General features: G+C 47.8%; 1 protein-coding gene across 1 annotated transcript in view; it reads left to right on the forward strand.

Annotated features, from left to right (window-relative positions):
- Positions 1–20,495, forward strand: part of LOC105522146 — a 48,083-nt gene extending 27,588 nt beyond the window's left edge. Inside the window, exons 2-3 of the mRNA XM_011956571.1 lie at positions 17,984–18,099; positions 19,874–20,495. Of these exons, the coding sequence (XP_011811961.1) occupies positions 17,984–18,099; positions 19,874–19,962 (205 nt within the window). The 3' untranslated portion in view covers positions 19,963–20,495. The remainder of the gene's footprint in view (positions 1–17,983; positions 18,100–19,873) is intronic.
- The last annotated feature ends 405 nt before the right edge of the window (positions 20,496–20,900 follow it).

A 20,900-nucleotide genomic window follows, 5' to 3' on the forward strand; every position in this document is an offset into this window, starting at 1 on the left:
AAAAAAAAAAAAAAAAAAAAAAAAGTGTCTCAACTATATGTTGCTTATAAGAAATTATTTCAAATTCAATGACAGGTACATTGAAAGCAAAAGTATAGAAAAAGATAGATGCAAGCAATAATACAAAAACAGAGGTAGCTGTATTAATATATGATTAAGTGGATCTCAAAGAAAATTATTTGGGACAAACAGGGATATTATATAATAATAAAAGAATCAATCCACTAGGAAAAATAACAATCCTAAATGTGTGCACACCAAGTAATGGAGCCTCAAAATCCGTGAAGCAAAACTAATAAAACTGAAAGGAAAAATAAACAATTCCACAGTTGTAGTTGGATATTTCATCAGCTTCTTCTCAGCAACTGATAGAATTTCTAGAAAGAAAATTAGCTAGAAGAGAGAAGATGTAAACAATGCAATTAGCCAATAGGATCTAATAGGTACATATAGAACATTCCACCCCACAACAACAGAATATCAAATTTTTTCAATGGCTTTTTGAAAATATACACTATCCTGGACCGTAAAACAGACCTTAAAAAATTTAAAGAGATTCGGCTGGGTGCGGTGGCTCACACCTGTAATCCCAGCACTTTGGGAGGCCAAGGTGGGTGGATCATGAGGTCAAGAGATCTAGATCATCCTGGCCAACATGGTGAAACTGTGTCTCTACTAAAAATACAAAAAATCAGCTGGGTGTGGTGGTGCATGCCTGTAGTCCTGGCTACTCGGGATGTTGAGGCAGGAGGATCACTTCAACATGGGAGGCAGAGGTTGCAGTGAGCCAAGATCATGCCACTGCACTCCAGCCTGTTGACAGAGCTAGACTTGGTCTCAAAAACAAAAAAGGAAAGAAAAAAGTAAAGGGATTCAAATCATACGGATTATGTTCTCTGACCATAATAAAATCAAACCAGAACTCAGTAAGGTAAGGAAGTCAGGAAAATCTCTAAACACTTGTAAATTAAACAACGCACTTCTAAATAATCCATTGGTCAAGAAGTAAGTTCCAAAGGAAATTTTAAAATATACACAGAACTGTGTAAAAATGCCACCAAATTTTAAATGCAGCCCTCAAAAATAAAAGTTTTTATAATGTGGGCTTATAAAATAATTTAAATATATTTTAATGTGATTTAAACATTGGATTGTCAATACACAACTTGTCATCTTTTAAATCAAAATTGTAGAATGCTGCTTTGAATTCCACAGTTTTAAGAGGTTATAGGATACTACATATTCCTGCATAAAAATGGCCTGATTTATTGAGAAGAGCCTATCTCTTATTTCACATATCCCAGGGACCGTGGTGGGGGGCTTGGAGCATGTGGTTGGGGTATAGGCCATGTTGCTCCTTTTCGTCTGCTCAGCTTTTAAAAGTCAGGGCCTTCCTCTTCTCCATTCACACTCTCTCCACAAGGTCTCCTCCAGTTTCACAGTTTTATATGCTGCCATGTGTCAACAAGTCTCCATTAGATGACTTTGGCTCTGGACTCCAGAGGCACTCATCCAACCACAAGCTTGACGTGTCCTCCTGGATGTCTAATGGGCATCTCGCCCACCCACAACAGGGCTCTCCATTTCACCTCAAACCTGTGTCTCCCTCATTCAGCCAGTCATTCAAGCTAGAATCCTGGCAGCCATCCTAGATTCCCCCTTTCTCCTCACATCCGTTTAATATTCATAACACACATCAGCAGGCTCTGTGGACCTCACTGCTGTCCATTCCTCTTCTTTCCACCTCCCTCCATCCCTTCCAGCCAAACTGCCTGATAGCGCTTGGCTCTGTGTCCCCACCCAAAGCTCATCTTGAATTGTACTCCCATAATTTCCGTGTGTTGTGGGAGGGACCCTGTGGGAGATCATTGAATCATGGGGGTGGTTTTCCCCAAACTGTGCTTGTGGTAGGAAGTTCCTCGTGATCTGACGCTTGGATAAGGGGAAACTCGTTTCTCCCGGCCCTCATTCTCTCTTTGCCTGCCCCCATCTGTGTAGCAGGTGGCTTGCTCCTCCTTGCCTTCCGCCCTAATTGTGAGGCCGCCCCAGCCACGTGGAACTGCGAGTCCAGTTAAACCTCTTTCTTTTGTAAATTGCCCAGTCTCGGCTATGTCTTTACCAGCAGCATGAAACCAGACTAATACACCGCCGTCTTTCTGGTCTCCAGGAACGCAGCCGCCTCCCACCTGCCCTGTTTGCTGCTGCCCTCCTTTCCCTGCAATCCACTCGCCACGCGGAAGGAGGAAGGAAACCTTTTAAAACATGTAAAGTAGATGCCGCTACTCTCTGCTTACAAATTTCCGGTAGCTTCCCATCACACTTAACTCTTGTTTACTCATTTATCTCCTTCGTCTAGAATGTGTATTCCATTAGAGCTGCTTCCTTTCTGTCTGATTCACTCCAGTCTTCTCAGGACCTGGCCCTTAATGAGGGATTCCGTAAGTATTTGTTGAATAAACAAATAAACAAACAGGGCTTGAGGAGGGTAGCAGCAGCCAGGATCGTGAAACAAACTGTCTTGGAAATCTGTATCGATGTACAACGACATGACTGTTATTCACATATATGATCTGATCACAACAATGTAAAAATAATGTGTGTATAAAGTGCCTGGAAATTAATAAAAATGTTAGCAACATTCTCTTTAGGTGGTGGGCTTATGAGTGATTTGCCTTTGTCTTACTTCTAAAATTGTATTCTCTAGGATTAGCATGAATATGTGGCCAGGCGTAGCGGCTCACATCTGTAAACCCAGGACTCTGGGAGGTTGAGAAAGGAGGATCGAGACCAGGAGTTTGAGACCAGCCCATCCCTGTCTCTACAAAGAAAAAAAAGAAAAGTAGCATAAATAATTTTATGATGGAGAGAACTTAATGAGCTTTTTTTTCCCCCTAAGTTACTTATTGGGGTTTTTCCCCAGGCTGAATTATTCCAGTGTCTTTTAACTCTTTCATTTCCTTACTCCTTAATCATCTTCTGGGCCCTTTGCAACAGAATCTCACTCATCACAACCCCCAAACAAGTTTTCATTCATGCTTTAGTCCACAATATTCTGCAGGTTTGAATATTCGAGGAAAATAATTTTTCTTTTCAAAGATGGTGTCATGGAGCAAATGTATTCAAAAGTGGTAATAAAGTCCGGAATGTCTACTAAAGAGAGCTGGGAAGGTTCTGATGGGATGTAAAAACACTGGTAATTAATTTCTAAATGAATACCTAAGAAACCCTAATGAGTCTTGCATGTTTCCTCTTTTTATAAGTGGGGTTGAATGAGTTATGTTATTCACACTCTTCAAGTGTGAATCTTAAAGTAAGCTTAATTGTGTTTAGGCCAAGTGCTATGAAAGCAACATGGTACTCAAAAACTAATCTAGGGAAATTAAAGAAACATATGTAGTGCTACAAATGTTAGCATTTTTCTTAAAAAAATAAATCAGATATCGTTGCTGGGTACATGAGTATACATAGCCTTGCCCTGCATCAGGCAGTGACCCCAGTGAGGGTGGTGACATATTAATTTCAGAAATATGTGTCTGAGAGGAGAAACACAGAACATGTTTATGAGCAGTTCCACTCAGGGGCAGAGGTCCAAGCTGGTTTTGGGGGTGGTCTTGTGGCCACCTGGACAAGTCAGGTTTCTTGCCAGTTCTGGAACTGGCTCATTTCCAGGCATCATTAGATGAGGTTAAAATAGAGCGGGTGGGAGGAAGGGCAGGTCAAGTTGTCTGGGGAATCCAAACAGAGTGGACCCCCATGAACACCAGAGCCAATCAGATCCAGGGTAGAGTCAGAACCTATCCACCTAGCAACTTCCTACTCATGGCCATCAGCACCTGCCATACATGAGGTCTATTGGGGACCAGCCAGCATATGCCCCATGCTGCGAGGGGAAATAGCTCAACAGGCCAGAGTGGAAGAGGATTAAAGACTGAGGTGGTGCAGGCAAGCAGGGCCAAGGTTCATTTCTCACTATTGTCCTGCAAGTTTTACCTGATGTGAGGCATCACCCTCGGATTGTAGAGGTGGCTGCCTGATTGGTTGGAGAAGACACCTGCCTGTGAAACAGAATTGTTCTTCAGTGCTCTCATCCAGTTAATGTCATCCCTATTGTGTCAAGGCAGCTAGAAAATTTCTTGGTTTGAGTTTTGAATATGGTTACAGACACGTAGCCGGGCTAATGGAGGCGCGTAATGGTACTTGTCTGAAAGTCACTTACTCTCCACTCTGAACTTTAGGGTGTGAATTTGCCATTTATTTGCCTTCTGGCTATGTTTTGCTAACTAAAACATCGACTAAAAATGTGTGGTTACTTCCCATGTATATATGCATTAAGGGGTGAGAAGAGCCAAAAAGCAGTGACTGGCCAGGAAGAGGAAACCAGGGCTAATCAAGATGTGCTCACTAAACTGCAATGACATATTGTTCCATTTATCAAATTGACCAGTGTAAAAACGGGCTGATGAAGTTCAGCACTGGTGAGGGTATAGGAAGTAAATGGGCACCCAGGTACATTGTTGGTACAAGTGTAAATCAGTACACCTTCTTGGCTTGCAACCTAGCAATATCTACGGAAACGTTTCAAGTTCTAATCTTTTAACTCTGTATTTCTACTTCTAACATTTAAGCCTCTAAAGCCTCAAGAATGTTCCTTGGGGCTTTGTTTAAAGACTTTAAAGTATTAAAAACGTAAAAGTAACCCAAATGCACTCTGAAGAAGAAGATTAAATAAATGTTGGTACAACCGAACGATGAAATATCGCACACGTCTTAAGAATGGGTTAGACCTTCAGGTCCCTACTGACATGTAAAGTGAAACACACAAGCTCCGAACAGCATTGGCGGTATGAGTCTGCATCCAAAGTAATCAACAGCATCAGTAAGAAAGTTAGTAGCCGTGTAAAAAAAGAAGACAGAGAATTATGCACCAATTTTTGGCAGCATGTCCCTAGAAATGAGATTACGTACATTCTTGTAAGGTTTGGAATTGTATATAACTTTGCACCATGTAATCAGAACGAAAAGGCAGGGCCCATCTTAGTGTAGTGCTGAAACACACTTCCATTCAATGGCTATCTGGAGAGGTTATTCATGACATTTGTAAACGTGTGGGCATTCAAAGTGATATTTCACAGAGGCTCTAAGAGACAAATTTCCCATGTGAATAAACAAAGGAAGGTATGGGCAAGTCTACGTGGCAAGGTTTATTTAGATCCTCGAATCAAGAGTTGCAACTGGTTATGGGTCTTTGAACAACTAATTGGTAAGCTTCCCAGAGTCCTGGTTTTCTCATCTGCAATGTGTGGTTGGGCAAGGCAACCTTCTTAAGGACTTCTCCAATTGAAATGGGCTCAGCCTGCAGGTAAGTGGAATTCAGGTAAATGATTACTCCTAGCAATGGAAGCTGCTGCTCGTGTCTGCTAGGATGAGTGATCGAGAGCGAGCAGACCTCAAAGTCAGCTAAACAGACTTTCCCAGCTTAGTGTAGCTAGGTGGCCTTTTCCCCTTCAGCACTGTCTCTCCTTCGTCCCAGGTGGTCTGCTTCCCCATCTTTAGCTGACTGAAGAAAATTAAAGAGAAAGAGAGAGAGAACAAGACTAAGAGAGCATAAAGAAAAACAAATGTATTAGGAAGAACAGATGAATGGTGAACGAACTGGGTCAGATAGGAGGCAGGGCAGTTAAAGATGAGTTACTGGAGGTGCAAGTTACGCTAACAAAAGTTTGAAAAACAAACGAAGGCCTGGCGAGGCGATGACTAACACAGCTATAGATCCGGGCACTGCAGACCGTCCCAGAGGGCCGGCTCTACAACGTGGCCATTGATCCAGCCCAGGTGTGCACAGCCTCGGCCATTCTCATTTCCCCTTCCTGCCCACAGCCTCCCCGCTGCTCAGGAAGCTGTGCAGCCCTGGCTGTGCATGCAGAACTCAACCGCAGGTCAGGAGCCTGGGGAGCTGGGGGCTCCAGGCCCTGTTCTCACTGTAAGAGCAGCTTTTGTGGCAAAGGCAAGTTCACAGCCGCTGAGTCTTCTGAGGGATTGCAGAGCTTACACCTTTACTGCCAGCCGGGGCTGGGCCCAGGGAGAATGATGATGTCATTGAAGATATTAGAACCACTATAACGTATTTCCTGGGTATTTTATGCCAGCCTTACCTGCAGGTAGGTGTGACGAGAAGCACATCAAGCAGATGGGGAGGTCAGATGACTTGTCCAAGTCACCCAGCCAGAAATAACAGAGTCAAGATTCAAACCCAGATCCGCCTGGTTTCTCTTGCTCTGATATTGCTGCCTTTGATTTTTGCCTTTCGATCTTTCCAGACCTATCTCCCACCGCTTCCTCCATCCCACTGAGTGTGCCCCGTGGCTTTCTTGTATGCTGCGAGCCTTCCAGTCAGAAAGCTGGACCTAGCAGTGAAGGTGTGGACAGACTCATGGAGGTTAAGAGCCACGACGGTCGGGAGCTTACCGGAAATGGCTTATCGCTGCCTCTCCTGCGCATGACTGCAATCTGGGTGAGAGTCCAGGAGACCAAGCCAACTTTAAGATGCAAAGGGGCAAGTCTCTAAGGGTTTTCAGACATCGGCGGGTGAAGGGTAGAGAAAGAGCTCGGAGGGGCAGGAGGAGAGGAGAGAGGGGAGAACGAGAGGCCTTCCTCCGTCTCACAAATAATGTATCAGAGTCAGCTGTCGCCACAGCTGTTGTGAGTTGAAGTGCGGCCTCCAAAATTCACAGGTTGAAGTCCTAACCCCTGTACCTCAGAATGTGACCATATTTGGAAATAGGCCTATTGCGATCACGCTGGATTAGGATAGGCCCCTAATCCGTATGACTTTATACAAAGGGGGAATTTGGACACAGACCCACACACAGAGGGAATGCCGTGTGAACGTGAAGACGGCTACCTACAAGCCAAAGAGAAGGGCCTGGAGCCGATTCTCCATCACAGCCCTCACAAGGACACCTGCTGACGCCTTGGTCTCGGGCTTCCAGCCTGCAGAGCTGCAAGGGAACAGCTCTCTGTGGTTTCCGTTGCTCAGTTTGTGGTACTTTGTAAAGGCAGCCTTAGCAAACGAATGCAATAGCTCATTTCAAAGTCCTTCTGAGAGAAACCTATGCCATGGACAACAGTTCTCAGGTGTAAGAGAACTGCCAGGGCAAGATTCTAGATGGCTTCAGCATTTCTAGAAGTATTTCTAATTCTTACACATTATAGTACAGCAAAGGCAGAGTTAGTGATTTCAGCTCAAAATCACCATGGGTTTTCTGTGACATTTCCCTCACTTCTCAGGAAACCTTCCAAGAACCATCCATGGAGAGGGGTGTTGTGTGTCCTGTACGAAATATTTGTCTTTACTGACAGATTTCAAATAAGCACACGAACAAACACCTTAGGGAGATGATACTCAAAGCACAAGGTTCCAACTATTAGATGATAATTAGACTGAATGCTTATTGATTACACTTAACCATGTTTTAGTCTTCTATATAATTGCCAGTTGGAAAATCTATGCATCTGACAAAATGATCTAATTTTTCCACTTAGCATTCTTACATTTTTGTATCATCCTGGGAAAGAATGTATCTGTAGAATATGGGCTTCAAAACAAATGGAATCAAACAAAGATGTTCTTTGTTTAAGGAACATATTCTAAATTAGGGCCATGAGAACATGCACAGTTTTGTGGCAATTTTGCAAAACACGGTTTACTTTGATGACTTGATAAACCCCCCCACTCTATCTACAGACATTTCTGATTTTTCTGTAATCAGATATGCATTTTGCTGGGTGGAAGTATAAACACGAATTCCTTTCTGTATGTTTTCTCATGTCACCCAGCAGCCAGCAGGTGGTGAGAAGGACGTGAGCTCACCAAAGGTGAGGCTTGTGTTTAATTTGCTTCATGCAGCACTAACATGGTACAGTGCGTCACACACACAGACTCTGAATATTTCATTCATTCATTCAACAAACGCACACTGCCCTCCGTTCCTGTGTTCAGCACTCGATGGTGAGGAATCCCACGGAGCAGACAAGCAACTCCTAGGAGGAAAGGAACGCGGAGCTGTCTTCCCCCTCTAGGTAGACGTAGTCTAGATATGCGAACCTTCACAGCTTCACTTAAGATTATGGGAGGCAAAACTCATCAGGTCCGTTTTCTGTTTGTTCTCTGGGGACCTGGAAGGTCTGGGTTGATGACAGCAGTAAACACTCAGGTCTTGCTGGGCCTCTCCTAAAAACCTTAGCCCTGGGACAGAGAGGAAAGCTGTCATACAGACTGTCTTTTCTAGTTTACTGCTTTTGACTAAAATAATAACATTCACTCTGACATAATGACTGCACCAATTAGACTTAGTTAGACTTAGGCCAACACCCCCCACCCCCACCACACACACACACACACACACACACACACACACACACAAAACAAAAAACAAAAGAAAACTCTGATGGAATAAGAGTTCTTTAATGTAGGCCGAGACAGGCGGATCACGAGGTCAGGAGATCGAGACCATCCTGGCGAACACGGTGAAACCCCGTCTCTACTAAAAAATACAAAAAACTAGCCGGGAGAGGTGGCGGGCGCCTGTAGTCCCAGCCACTTGGGAGGCTGAGGCGGGAGAATGGTGTAAACCTGGGAGGCGGAGCTTGCAGTGAGCTGAGATCCAGCCACTGCACTCCAGCCTGGGCGACAGAGCGAGACTCCATCTCAAAAAAAAAAAAAAAAAAAAAGAGTTCTTTAATGTAGCGGTGGGAAGGGAAACCTCCCCAGGAGTCTCTGCAGTCATTATCTACCGTCTCCCAGGGGCCGGGTGACAGGTGCAGCACAGGGCAGACGTCCACGGGGGCATGAGTGTCACGGAGCCATGGGCCTCCCCTCCACCAACCTCCTCCCTAGAGGTGTCACCTCCTCTCTTACGATGCACCCCAGCACTATCTGCTGGGGAAGGGGGTGGGTGTCCAACAGGGAGAACTGACCAGCAAGGCCACAGGCAGCAGGACAGGCTGAAGCCATCTAGAATCTCACTCTGAGTGGAAGCTCCTGAGGGCAGGGCCTCTTCCAGCCAGCTGTGCCCGTAGCACATATACACTCAATGAAAGAAGGGCTGCATCCAATTCCAAGGACGTTAAAACCCTTCTTGTAACAGTCCTGGTCCTTCCTTGGGGTGTCCGTATGGAAAAGGGGTTCCTCCAATGCAACCCCCGAGAGTGCGTATGGGAGACCTAGAGTGAGGTGTAGGGGCTGTTGCCACAGTTTCTTGGGGCCCTGAGTTACACATCGATAGACCAGGGCAACTTTAAAGACCAACTAAAATGGAGGTTGCATAGAAAGTAATTTTGAGTAATCGGTGAAAAAACACAAATGTCACTGCGGTATGGCCAACGGACACAAGTATTTATTCTGTTTTGTTTTTTCATTGAAACTGTCGGCAAAGTTAAAAAATCCCTTTTTCTCCCTGGCCGCTGCCTAAAGGCTGAATGAGGCCTGCCCTGCATCCACTGCAGATGCTGGCAGAGCAGCAGCTCCTCCCTGGGGATGCGATGAGTGTCCCAGGTTCCTTAAAGAAAGGGAGATGTGAGGAGCTGGTTAGGACTCAGATCCGCGGCCAGGCGCAGGCTGTCTGGAGCTGACTTCGCCAGGTAAATAAAAGGGCAGTCCCTGCAGCCCAAGCACATTCTCAGGTCCTGTGGTGGAAAAGTGCAGAGCTGCACCCACGGGATGCATGGTCTCCTGTGGCGAATGTCTGCAGTCCCCAGACACACGGGATGCTTTGTGCACAAGATATTTCATTATTTCACATCACTTAGCATCCCCTCCTAACTCGAACATCCTTAGCCCTCAGGCATTGGCCAGTGTGGACCTAGCGTTGGGTGGGGATGGATCACAGCCGGGGCCTGCTTCTCTGTTCCCCCATCATTTCCTGGGCGACACCCCTCTGTATGGGAACACCGTCCACTGGTCAGTAGTGACCTGTATCAAACAACAGCAAAGCCATTGGCTCTGTGGCTTTCAATGAATAAACTAAACATCCTCTCAATAATGGCTAACAGTTATTGACTTCTTTCTCTGTGCCAGGGCTGCGCTTCATATTCATTACTTCACAGCAACCCGACGAGGTTGTTATCCTCCTTGTTATACAGGTGGGAAAACTGAGACGTAGGATGTTAGTGCCAAAGGTCACACAAGGAGTTCACAAGGTAGCCGGGCCTCAGATCTGTTTTTATCTCATCTCCGGAGCCTAAGCCTTGACTCCTTCACACTGTCACAGCTGACAAAGCCCCTTGTTTTCCTCACCGCCAAGGGTCAGCACAGTCCATCGGGTTGTACAAAGTGTTCCTCAACCTCAGACAGATTCTCTTTTCCTTGGGTATCAACCCAACTGTATCTAAAAGCCCATCTTCCAGCTAGCTTGCAGGGACTGAGGGGCTGTGCTACAGGGGAGTTCAGGGCCTCTCCCGGGAATGTCTATCTGCAGTAAAGACTAAACCCTGCCGCATATAAATCTTGTCCAGGAAAAGAAAAGAACCTGGGTTGTGCAGGGGTCGAGTTACTCCAGCTGCCGGGACCTCCTGCTCACAGACTCCCAGAGATCAGAGGGGAGCCAGGCCAATTTGATTCTTGGCCGGGAAGCGGGGGAGCCTGTTTGAAGTGAATCTTCTCAGGTTTCCAAGGAGGGCAGGTTGGCTGGGGAGCTGGGAGGGCTGAGACCCAGGGATGAATCCTGCACTGTGTGACTCCTTAGAGAAGCTTCAGGCTCTGCAGGCCGGATAGCCAACCAGGCTCCTTTCTCCCGCAGGTAAGAGAGAGGTAAGGTCCTCTTTCTCCCCATGTGTTATTAATACTCTACTCACACTGCCGCCTGCCTGCTCAGGTGGGAAGAGGGGCAAGCACAGTTCTTTTCCTACAGAGAGTCAGAAAAGGCAAGGGATGCCCCCCAACCCAGGTTATCTGAGGGAGGCATTGACAGAGCTGAGAGCCCACAATGCAACGTCTGGGTCCTCATCCTGCTGTCAGGTAGGGGCGGGGGACTCAGCCCCAGCTCAGCCTGGAGGCTGCCGTCACTACTCTCTCTTTCCCGCAATGTAATCAGATTTAATAAAACATGAATATCGTATAATAAATACTGCCTTTTCATAAATCTGCCTGTGACATCAAGTGGCATGCTAGAAAATATTATGAAATATGTCTCAAAATCTATTACAGCCTGCTCTGAGCATTTTATATAAATCTTTACCTGCAAGAATAGTTCAGAGATAGAATCTGGACTCCATGGAAGACCAGAGCCTTTTCTCCATTGCAGTGATATATTATTAGCATAACATTTTAAAAAATGCAAACTAGCCACTGGAGTTCGTTCCCAAGCCCTGCACCACTTCCCTAAGAAACAACACGTTTTCCCTTCACACGAACAATCCTGCCCTGGTCCTCGGCCCTGCACCATGCTAGCCCCATCGTCGGCAGCAACCCAGCTCCTGGGGTCAACGGTGTCCCCTCCTACCAACTCCTGAGGGCTGGCTCCCTCCTCCCTCCACCCATCCTTCTGAGAGGAGCCAGTCTATGCCATGCGCCGCCCTCCCTCCGCCATGGCCTTCTTGTCTTTAGTGACCATGGAGTGATGTGCAGAGCTAGTTCGTCGCACTGTGGGCATCCTCCCTCACACACGCCCATCTTTATTCTCTAATCTCTTCCTCCTTCTCATTCTCTTGCAACTCAAAGGAGTTTCTCCAGGAAAATCTCTATCCGTTTTCAATCCCTCTCTTCCTTCTGTTTGGGAGCTAAATACTAACCAAAATTAGGGGCGAACAATGTGGATGTGGCGTTGGTGATCAAAGTGTATTGAGGAAAAGCACACGCCCGTGTTTTGCTGGGGAGGTCACTGCAATGATGCTCCTGGGCCTTCCATTTGTAAAGCTCTGAAAGAGAGCCAGAAGCACCTTTCAGTCTCAGCGCTGTCTCTAATGACCTCATTCCATTTCTCCAAGGAAGGCTGCTTTCCTCAAGCATCAGGATCCACGATGAACATTAAACATACTCTTCTACTCCAGCTGATTCCTTTTCTGTTGACTTTCAACGCAAGAGCCTTGATGTTTTTCTCAGGGCAGTTTATTCAGAAGGGGGTTCTAGTTGTTTGTGGACTCGACTACAAGCTCTGCTAGCCATTGTTTATTCATAACACTCTTTCTATGGAGAATTGTGGTCTGAACACTGACCTGTTCCCCACGGTGGTCCACACTTGTGTGGCTAACATCTCCTGTAACTCAACCCAGCTCCTGCGGCCTCACCACTGCTGCAGGAACCGGGTCCCATCTGGTGGCAACCAGCTTCACCCCGGAGTGAAGAACTGACAGGACCCTGCCTCAGGACCTCCCTGTGATGCCCAGGTGTGGGGCACCTGAAACCGTTTCACATCCCCGTCACCTGGGAGTGCAGCAGAGTTCACACCCTGGGAGGAGCCGCTTGACCTGTGAGGCATGAGCGGGGAGTCACTGTGCTCCCTGGTTTCTCAACTGGGTTCAGAAGATTCTTGAGAGCATCTGTGACCCGTTGTGGTGCCCAGTGCCATAATGCCTCTCCTCCCTGCCCTCTCTCCTGCCCCTCACTCCTATTGTTAGGGACTGCATCCCTGAATAAACCTCAATCCCATCACCTTGTCTTGGGATGTACTTTAGGGGAAATCAGGCTGAGACTGGGTGTTTCTATGTGTTTTCTGCCATATGCTCGTAGCCCACGGAGAACCAGGCAGGAACGTGGCTTCTCAGAGCAGCTCTCCATAAGTGCGGCAGTCGCTTCATTTGGCTCCTCTGGGTGCCCAAACTAGAACTCTACTCATGACGAATCCCAGAAGAGTTTTAATTAACTTGAGTGTCCCTAAAGACTATGAAAGGAATAGTTAGCCTTTGCTCTAGAATGAAGACAAAAGACAGTTTGTCATCCAGTTGACTTTAACATAACATAAAGCCAGCTGTAGGTAATGCAGAATGATTCTGATATTAATGTTCAATTCCTCACACCAGCAAACATGAGAACATCATTTACTGCACGTGGAAAAGGTGCTGTGTCTGTTCTGAGTTGGTCCAGACCACTTGTATTTCTCATTGCCTGGGCCTGCCTTTTCTCCTCTCTAGATTTTACTTATCCTGCAAAGCTTGTGCTGGGATGTCATTTCTAGGATTGGGTTTAGGCTGAGCCCCAGGGATCTTATTGGCGGGACTGTGGAGAAGGCTTGACCCCCTGCAGTACTCTCTGGAAAGTGCCTTCCTCCATTCGGACTCTCTGAGCTGATGCCCCCTGCAGCCTGCACAGCTCTGGCCTCTCGCCGTGGGTCTCAGGGCCTCTGCTGCCGAAACTAGAGAGGAGGTTGATCCCCTGCCTCTGTGTAGAGAAGAGTCACTTGCTGACTGGGTGAGAGCCGAAAAGGGACTCCCCACAGAGCAGGAACAGCTGTCCCCTTGCTTCTTGCACTCAAATTCCCTCCATCGGCCGCGCTGGGGATGCGCTGTCGGCTCCTGCCTGATGTGGTGTGGGCTGCCCAGGAAATGAAGCAGCTGTCCGAGGTGGGTGTTTGTGCTCAGACCTCCAGGAACCGGCGAATGAGGCCTGATGGAAAGAACGTGAGGTGGCGGTGGAAGGGAACAAGAGTGGGGAAATCCGTCCAGGCGGCCTCCTGCACCCCTGGGCTCTGGAGACAGCCTTCATCAGATGCTGGAATATCAGGTGGGGTGAAGAGAGAAAACGCGGTGCTGGCCTGGCCCTCTCACAAACACTCCAGTTTCACAGGCTGAAGAGGATAGGTTGTGAATTATGTTTCTTCAGGAATAAAGAAACCCGGATACCAAGACCTGGAGGAGGCAGGACGTTATGCTACTGTCTCCCCCACTTCTGGAAGGCACTGTGTGGGGTTCCCTCACCCCATAGGACAGGCCTGGCTTGGGCTCTCTGAAAGACACTGGCTGAAGGCCAGAGAGGGTGGCCTGGCTATTTCAAAACAGGAGAAGCAGGATGTGGCCTCAGAGTGCCACCTGGAGGCAGAGGCGGTCTAAACACGCAGAGAGGCAAGCGCGGGTGCCCCAGGGACAGAACTATCTGGATAGGGTCTGCCCTGCCCTCTGTCCCCACTTTCATTCATCTGCTCTGAGGAGGACTGGGAGACCCTCACCTCACACCTTCAGCCCTGAACAGGCTCCAGCGGGGCCAGGGCCCTTCACCCACGAGGGCCCAGGGACCATCTGGACGCTTAAGTAGGAAATCTCTATCTCTTACCTCAAATCCCATGACCTCCCTTGGTTCTTCTTTTGAGGAATCTACATTGTATCCAGCTAGGTGCATGTGTTGTTACTTCCCCAGCATAATCATGGCCAACTCAGAAAACACGATTGTGAATCCCTGGTTCCTAAAGTGTTCTCAGGTGCTTTCTAAATCTGATTGGTCCTCTCCCCAGGAGAAACTTAATGCACCCATCTCCAAACTAACTTAAATACAGTTTCAAAACATTGATGAATCACTCCTCTCCCCGGTTCATCTGTGGATGGATTAAAAGTCTATCTCTGGGCTGGGCACGGTGGCTCATGCCTGTAATCCCACCACACTGGGAGGCCGAGGCAGCCAGATCATTTGAGGTTAGGAGTTCGAAACCAGCCTGGCCGATATCTGACTATAACTGTGTAAGAAGCCCTGAGTGGGAACCACCTATGTAAGTCCAGTCAGCCAACAGAATTATGGGAAATAATAATAAGTTATAGCTTTAAACCACTGAGTTTTAGAATGATTTGTTACACCACTACAGAAAACTGGATAAAGGTGATTCCCACTCAGGGCTTCTCAAACAGTTACAGTCAGAGGGTGGCTGGGGCTGGAACCATCGAAGGCTCTTTACTCACTCACCTGGGCTCTCCTGGGGTGGCAGGAACAGCAGGGGACTGATTGGGTATCCCTCTCTCCACGCTGCCTTTCCATGAGGCTAACTTGAACTGAATTGCTATTGAGTTTTCAGTTAACTGAGGGAAGGAACATAGAAGGATTTGCAGGGGGAATCAAAACTAATTTAGGTTGTATCCCAGGGTGGCTCCCTCGTCACAGCCTTGCTGCTCATTTCTCTGGTCATATCCTTCCATGAGCTCTCTAAAAGAAAGACTTTCATGTTTTAGGAAGGGTGAAATCCCATCTCTACTAAAAATACAAAAAAAAAAAAAAATTAGCCAAGCATGATGGCATGCACCTGTTGTCCCAGCGACTTGGGAGGCTGAAGCAGGAGAATTGCTTGAACCTGGGAGGCGGAGGTTGCAGTGGGCCAAGATTGCATCACTGCACTCCAGCTTGGGTGACAGAATGAGACTCCATCTCAAAAAAAAACAAAAACAAACAAAAAAACTCTCTGTCCTGTGCCCGAGGGTGAGGTATTGCAGCTGGTCCTGAGGAGCTGGTTCTAAGACGGTTTAAAAGCTGTATTCTCTGAAGGAGGTCTGAGGGTGCAGTCTAGGCCTTTGCACATGCTGTTCCTCCACGTGGAATTCTTTTCCACTCCTTTATCCAGTTATCTATAGTGGTAGAACAAATTATTCTAAAACTCAGTGGTGTAAAGCATAACTTCCTATTATTTCTCACAATTCTGTTGGTTGACTGGGCTTATATAGGTGGTTCCCACTGGGGGTTTCTCCCGCAGTTATAGTCAAAGGGTGACTGGGGTTGGAACCATCAAAGCCTTCCTTACTCACTTGCCTGGGCTCTGCTGGGGTGGCAGGAGCAGCAGGGGACTGGTTGGGTATCCCTCTCTCCACGCTGCCTTTCCATGAGGCTAACTTGGGCTTCCTCACAGCATGGTGGTCTCGGATAGCTGTACTCCTTACACAGCCTCTGGCTTCCCCCGGGCATGTTTTCTGAAAGGTATGGGCAGAAGCTCAAAGCTTCTCATGACTCAGCCTCAGAAGACCCAGAAAGTCACTTTTACCACATTCTACAGGCAAGGCTAGGGCCAGCCCAGAGTCCAGGGGAAGAGGACTAGGAATTCAACTCTTTCAGAGAAAAGAGGAGCAAAGAATGTGTGACCTTTAATGTGTGTGTTTAATCTTGTGACCATCTTTAAGCCACACACCCTGTTTCTCTGGCCAAGCACTGTTACGTACTTTGAGTTTCATATTAAATGCCATTTTCCTAGGAGGCTCTTTCCTGAGCCACTAGACTAGGATAATTTCTCCATTTTGTATGTGCTTCTATAGCGCTCTAATACACCCACCCAGGTATACATAGGTTTTTCATACTTTCACACTTGTTTAATATCCATCTTCCCCATAGACTACACATCCCACAGGGGAAAGGCCATGTTTTTTAGTCTGTTACTCACTGCTGGTCCCAGGCATTTATACAGTGCCTGGCTCAGTGTTTGGCTTCTGAATTGGACTGAACTGCTATTGGGTTTTCAGTTAACTAAGGGAAGGAACAAGGAAGGATTTGCAGGGGGGTCAAAACTAATTTAGGCTGTATCCCAGTGTGGCTCCCTCATCTCAGCCTTGCTGCTCATTTCTCCGGTCATATCCTTCATTGAGCTCTCTAAATGAAAGGCCTTCATGTTTTAGGAGGCTGCTGGTCATGTGAGCTGACCCCTGTAGACTGGGAGGACTCCATCTTTGGGGTGGGACAGATCCTAGGGGTAGCGCCCTCTGCCAGGGCTAGAAGGAACTCCAGTCCCCCAGGCAGAACATGGCAGTAGAGGTGCTGGCACAGTCAAGAGGGGGCCGGTCATCCAGCCCCGCTGTCAGGCCAAGAGGCTCCACAGAGGCTACGGGTGTCCCAACAGCTGGGCAGAGCATGGAGACAGGGAATTCCGAGCAGACCTTCTTCAGAAATTGAGTCTCAAGGGGTCTTGGGGAACTTGGTCAGCAGATGGCATGGCTTCATCTGTCAGCTGGCGGGTCAGCTCAGCAGGACTCCCGTCTTTGGAAGGGAGGCTCAAGTATTTACTCTGTACCAACACAGAGACGGGGGCCAGGAAACAAGACTTGCAACCATTTGCCGTCATCAAGGGATGAGGTGGTGCTTGGCATGAGGCAGAACTGGGCTCTGTCAACGCCACACGTCAGGAGACACCCCTTTTCTGTTTCGATCCCTCCTGTTCATGTGTGGTGCCCATTAGAGCTGGCGTATACTTCTGTTCTCCAGCGTCTGAGGACATGGAGGACGCACTTCCTCATTTTCCCCCTTGTGGTTGGATGGGATCATGCACCGAGTTCTCGTCGAGGCCAAGATGCCGAGGTTACCGTTTTCTTTGTGGGACCAAGAAAAGAGCTCTAATTTGGCTTGAAGTGTGTGCGTTTGTGCGTATGTGTGAGAGAGGGCAGGTGTGTAATGGAGTGTGTGTCGGTGTGTCCATGTGTGAGAGTGTGTATGCGAGTGATTGTGTGTGTGTGAAGAGACGTGTGTGATAGTGGTGTGTGAATGTGGGAGTGTGTCTGTGGTGCATAACTGTGTGTGTGTGGATGTGCAAGTGTGAGTGTGCATGTGTGTTAATGTGTGTATGCATGTGTGAGTAAGCCATGAGTGTGGTGTGTGAGCTTGGGCATGCAAGTGTGTGAGCAAATGTGGAAATGTGTGTGAGTGTGTACACGTGTGTAAGCACGACAGTGTGTGTGAGTTTGGGGTGGGCAGAGGCCACAGCCAGTCCCTCTTGGGGCGTTAGATCTCTGCAGCCCAAGCACCCCAAGTCGCTCTCCTTCCTCACTCCATCCTGAGCTTCCCAGCTGACTGCCTCTGCTCCAGACTCCCATGAGGAAAGCAGCGTCTCGAGGACCAGGGGCTCCGAGCGTGGCACGGTGCCAAGTCTCATCTCTCGCCGCCTCCTGAGAACCTGGGTGCAGCACAAAACGGTCAAATATTTTCCTCTTCTGTCATCGCTAACTAGAGTTCCACAAGTTCCCAGCTCGCCGTGTTCGCTCTTCGCCATAATTAACAATTTTCTGATATGATACTAACACTCCTTAATTATTCCCTCAGAGACAAAGCAAATCCGTGGGATGCTGAGGGCACGCGGATAACTTCTGCTCAGGAGAGAAGCCCAAACTCCGCGTCCCAGAGACCTGGAGTGTGGCCGCCAGCTGAGGGACAAGCAGGTGGGCCTGAGTGGTGGCTGCGGGGTCCCCGGACACTGCTTGCCACTGGCCTCCAGAAGCACCAGAGGCTTTGGGGACCTTCTGGTCCTCCGGCCCTAAATGCGGCCCTGGCATGATGAGGGCAAGTTTGCCATCTCCATCCTCCTCGAGCGGCCTGTGCACCCCGGTAGCGCCCACCCTCTCTGTGCCCCTGTCTGCACCCCATGTCCTGGGGCCTGCTTTGTGCTGCACCAGATGACAGGAACCGGTGCCCTGACTGTGACTTGCTTCTCCCCTTGGGGACACAAACGCACTTTCACAGCAAGGCGACTTTTCAACCCTTCTGCAGACAGGGCCTCCTGCAGGGCTCCTGGATGCAGAGGCAGGACGAGGATACAGCGCCTGGGTCCAGGTATAGCTCCTCTCACACCTGGTGCAGGTGGCCACTTTCCCCACAGGGCACCTCGGCACCCTGGGGAGAATGAGAAAGGGGAACTGAGAGTTCACTGTTACGTGGGACATGCCACAAACCCCCAAAGACTCATTGGGTGAAAAGAAGAAAAACAACCGCAAAGCTATTTTCGCCCGAGGTAGTCTCACGGCTGAAGCGGACGCCTGGATTACTCAATCCAGACAGGGTCTCCTGCCTGCATGACTCAAATAATGACCCGGTGTGTCCTCCTTCCACCAGTGAGAAAGTCCCTTCTCAGTGAAAAGTTACGAGTCGAGGTATTTTACCTGGGGCCTCTTCTTTTTGTTTAAGATGGTAGTTAAAAAAAAAAAAAAAAAAAAAAGTCTTTTATTTTTTTAGAGAAGTGTTCGTTTCCAGCGAAATTGAAAGTACAGAGGTTTCCCACGTGCCCCCTGCCCAAGCACACGCACAGCCCCCCCCATCGGTTGTCCATTTGTGACGACCCCCCTGAGCACGTCAGCACCACCCGAAGCTCAGTGTTAACATTAGGGTTCATTCTTGGTGTTGTACATTCTATGGGTGTGGAGAGCGTGTAATGACATGTGTCCACCATTTTAACAGAGTCGTTTCACTGCCCTAAAATCCCCCATGCTCCTCCTGTTCTTCTGTTCTTTGCTCCAATCCCAGGCAACCACTGATCTTTTTACTGTCTGCATTGTTCTGCCCTTCCTATAATGCCGCATAATTGGAAGCATTTATGTTTCCTCCACTTCACTTCAAAGCTTGGTATCTCCGTTGTTTTTAGTGCTGAATAATATTGCATTGTCTGGATGTATCTGTATTTACTTATTTAGAGATGCGCTCTCAGTCTGTTGCTCAGGCTGGAGTGCAGTGGAAGGATCTCGGCTCACGGCAACCACCACCTCCCGGGCTCAAGCTATTCTCCTGCCTCAGCCTCCTGAGTAGCTGGGACTACAGGTGCCTGCCAACACGCCTGGCTAATTTTTGTATTTTTAGTAGAGACGGGATTTTACCATGTTGGCCAGGCTGGTCTCGAACTCCTGACCTCAAGTGATTCGCCCACCTCAGCCTCCCAAAGGGCTGGGATTACAGGCATGAACCACTGTGCCCGGCTGGGATGTATCAGTTTATTTATCCCTTCACCTACTGAAGGACATCTTGGTTACTTCCAAGTTTTGGCAATGATAAACACAGCTGCTATAAACATCTGTGCCCAGGTTTCTGTGTGGACCTTAGTTTTTGGTTCATCGGCACAAATACCAAGGAGCGTGATTGCTGGATTGTGTGGTAAGGGGATGTTTAGTTTTGAAGGAAACCAGCGAGCTGTTTTTCACAGAGTTTACACATTTTGCTTCCCACCAGCAATGAATGCGAGTTCCTATTGCTCCACGTCCTCACTGCATTTGGTGCTATCAGTGCCCCGGATTCGGGCCATTCTGATTGGTGTGTAGTATCCACTAGGTGTGTCTCATTGTTGTTTTAATTTGCATTTCTCTGATGACATATGATGTGGAATAGCTTTTCATCTTCTCATTTGCCATCTGTATATCTTCTTGGAGGCGTCTGCTCAGATCTTTGCCTTTGGCCTTTTGTTATCTCTAAAACACACAGGGAGCTGCAGGTGTGTTGAGAAGGCACGTCTGGGCAGGCGGGTGCCTTCGCCTCCCCCTGCTGCCCCCGCACAGGGTTTCTCCAGGCTCTCTTGTCACCCACTTCTACCTGGTTTTGGGGCCACCTTTACCAGGGATCCCCACTATCCCAAAACTCCTCTTGAACACATTGTCTGTCCAGGAGGAGCCTGTCAAGCTGCAGTTTCTGTTCTATAGGTTCAGGCAGCTGCTGCTACAGTGACAAGGTAACTCTCTGGCCTGGTTTGCTGGGACAGTCCCGGATGACACTTCTTATCCTGGTTTAATGGTTACAACCCCCACCCCACCAAAGTGTCTCAGTTTGGACAATAACCACGGTTGTTATCTGTTGAGGGAAGTCAGGGACCCCAAACGGATGGACCAGCTGAAGCCATGGCAGAAGAACATAAATTGTGAAGATTTCATGGACATTTATTAGTTCCCCAAATTAATACTTTTATAATTTCTTATGCCTGTCTTTACTGCAATCTCTGAACACAAATTGTGAAGATTTCATGGACACTTATCACTTCCCCAGTACCCTTGTGATTTCCTATGCCTGTCTTTACTTTAACCTCTTAATTCCGTCATCTTCATAAGCTGAGGAGCATGTATGTCGCCTCAGGACCCTGTGATGATTGTGTTAACTGCACAAATTGTTTGTAGAGCTTGTATGCCTGAACAATATGAAATCTGGGCACAAAGTATGTAGCCAAGTTTAAGGATAAAGTGAACGGCTTAGATTCCTTTTTCTTTTTTTT

Source organism: Colobus angolensis, unplaced genomic scaffold (genome assembly GCF_000951035.1).
Source record: "Colobus angolensis palliatus isolate OR3802 unplaced genomic scaffold, Cang.pa_1.0 Scaffold42, whole genome shotgun sequence".
NCBI lineage: Eukaryota > Metazoa > Chordata > Mammalia > Primates > Cercopithecidae > Colobus > Colobus angolensis.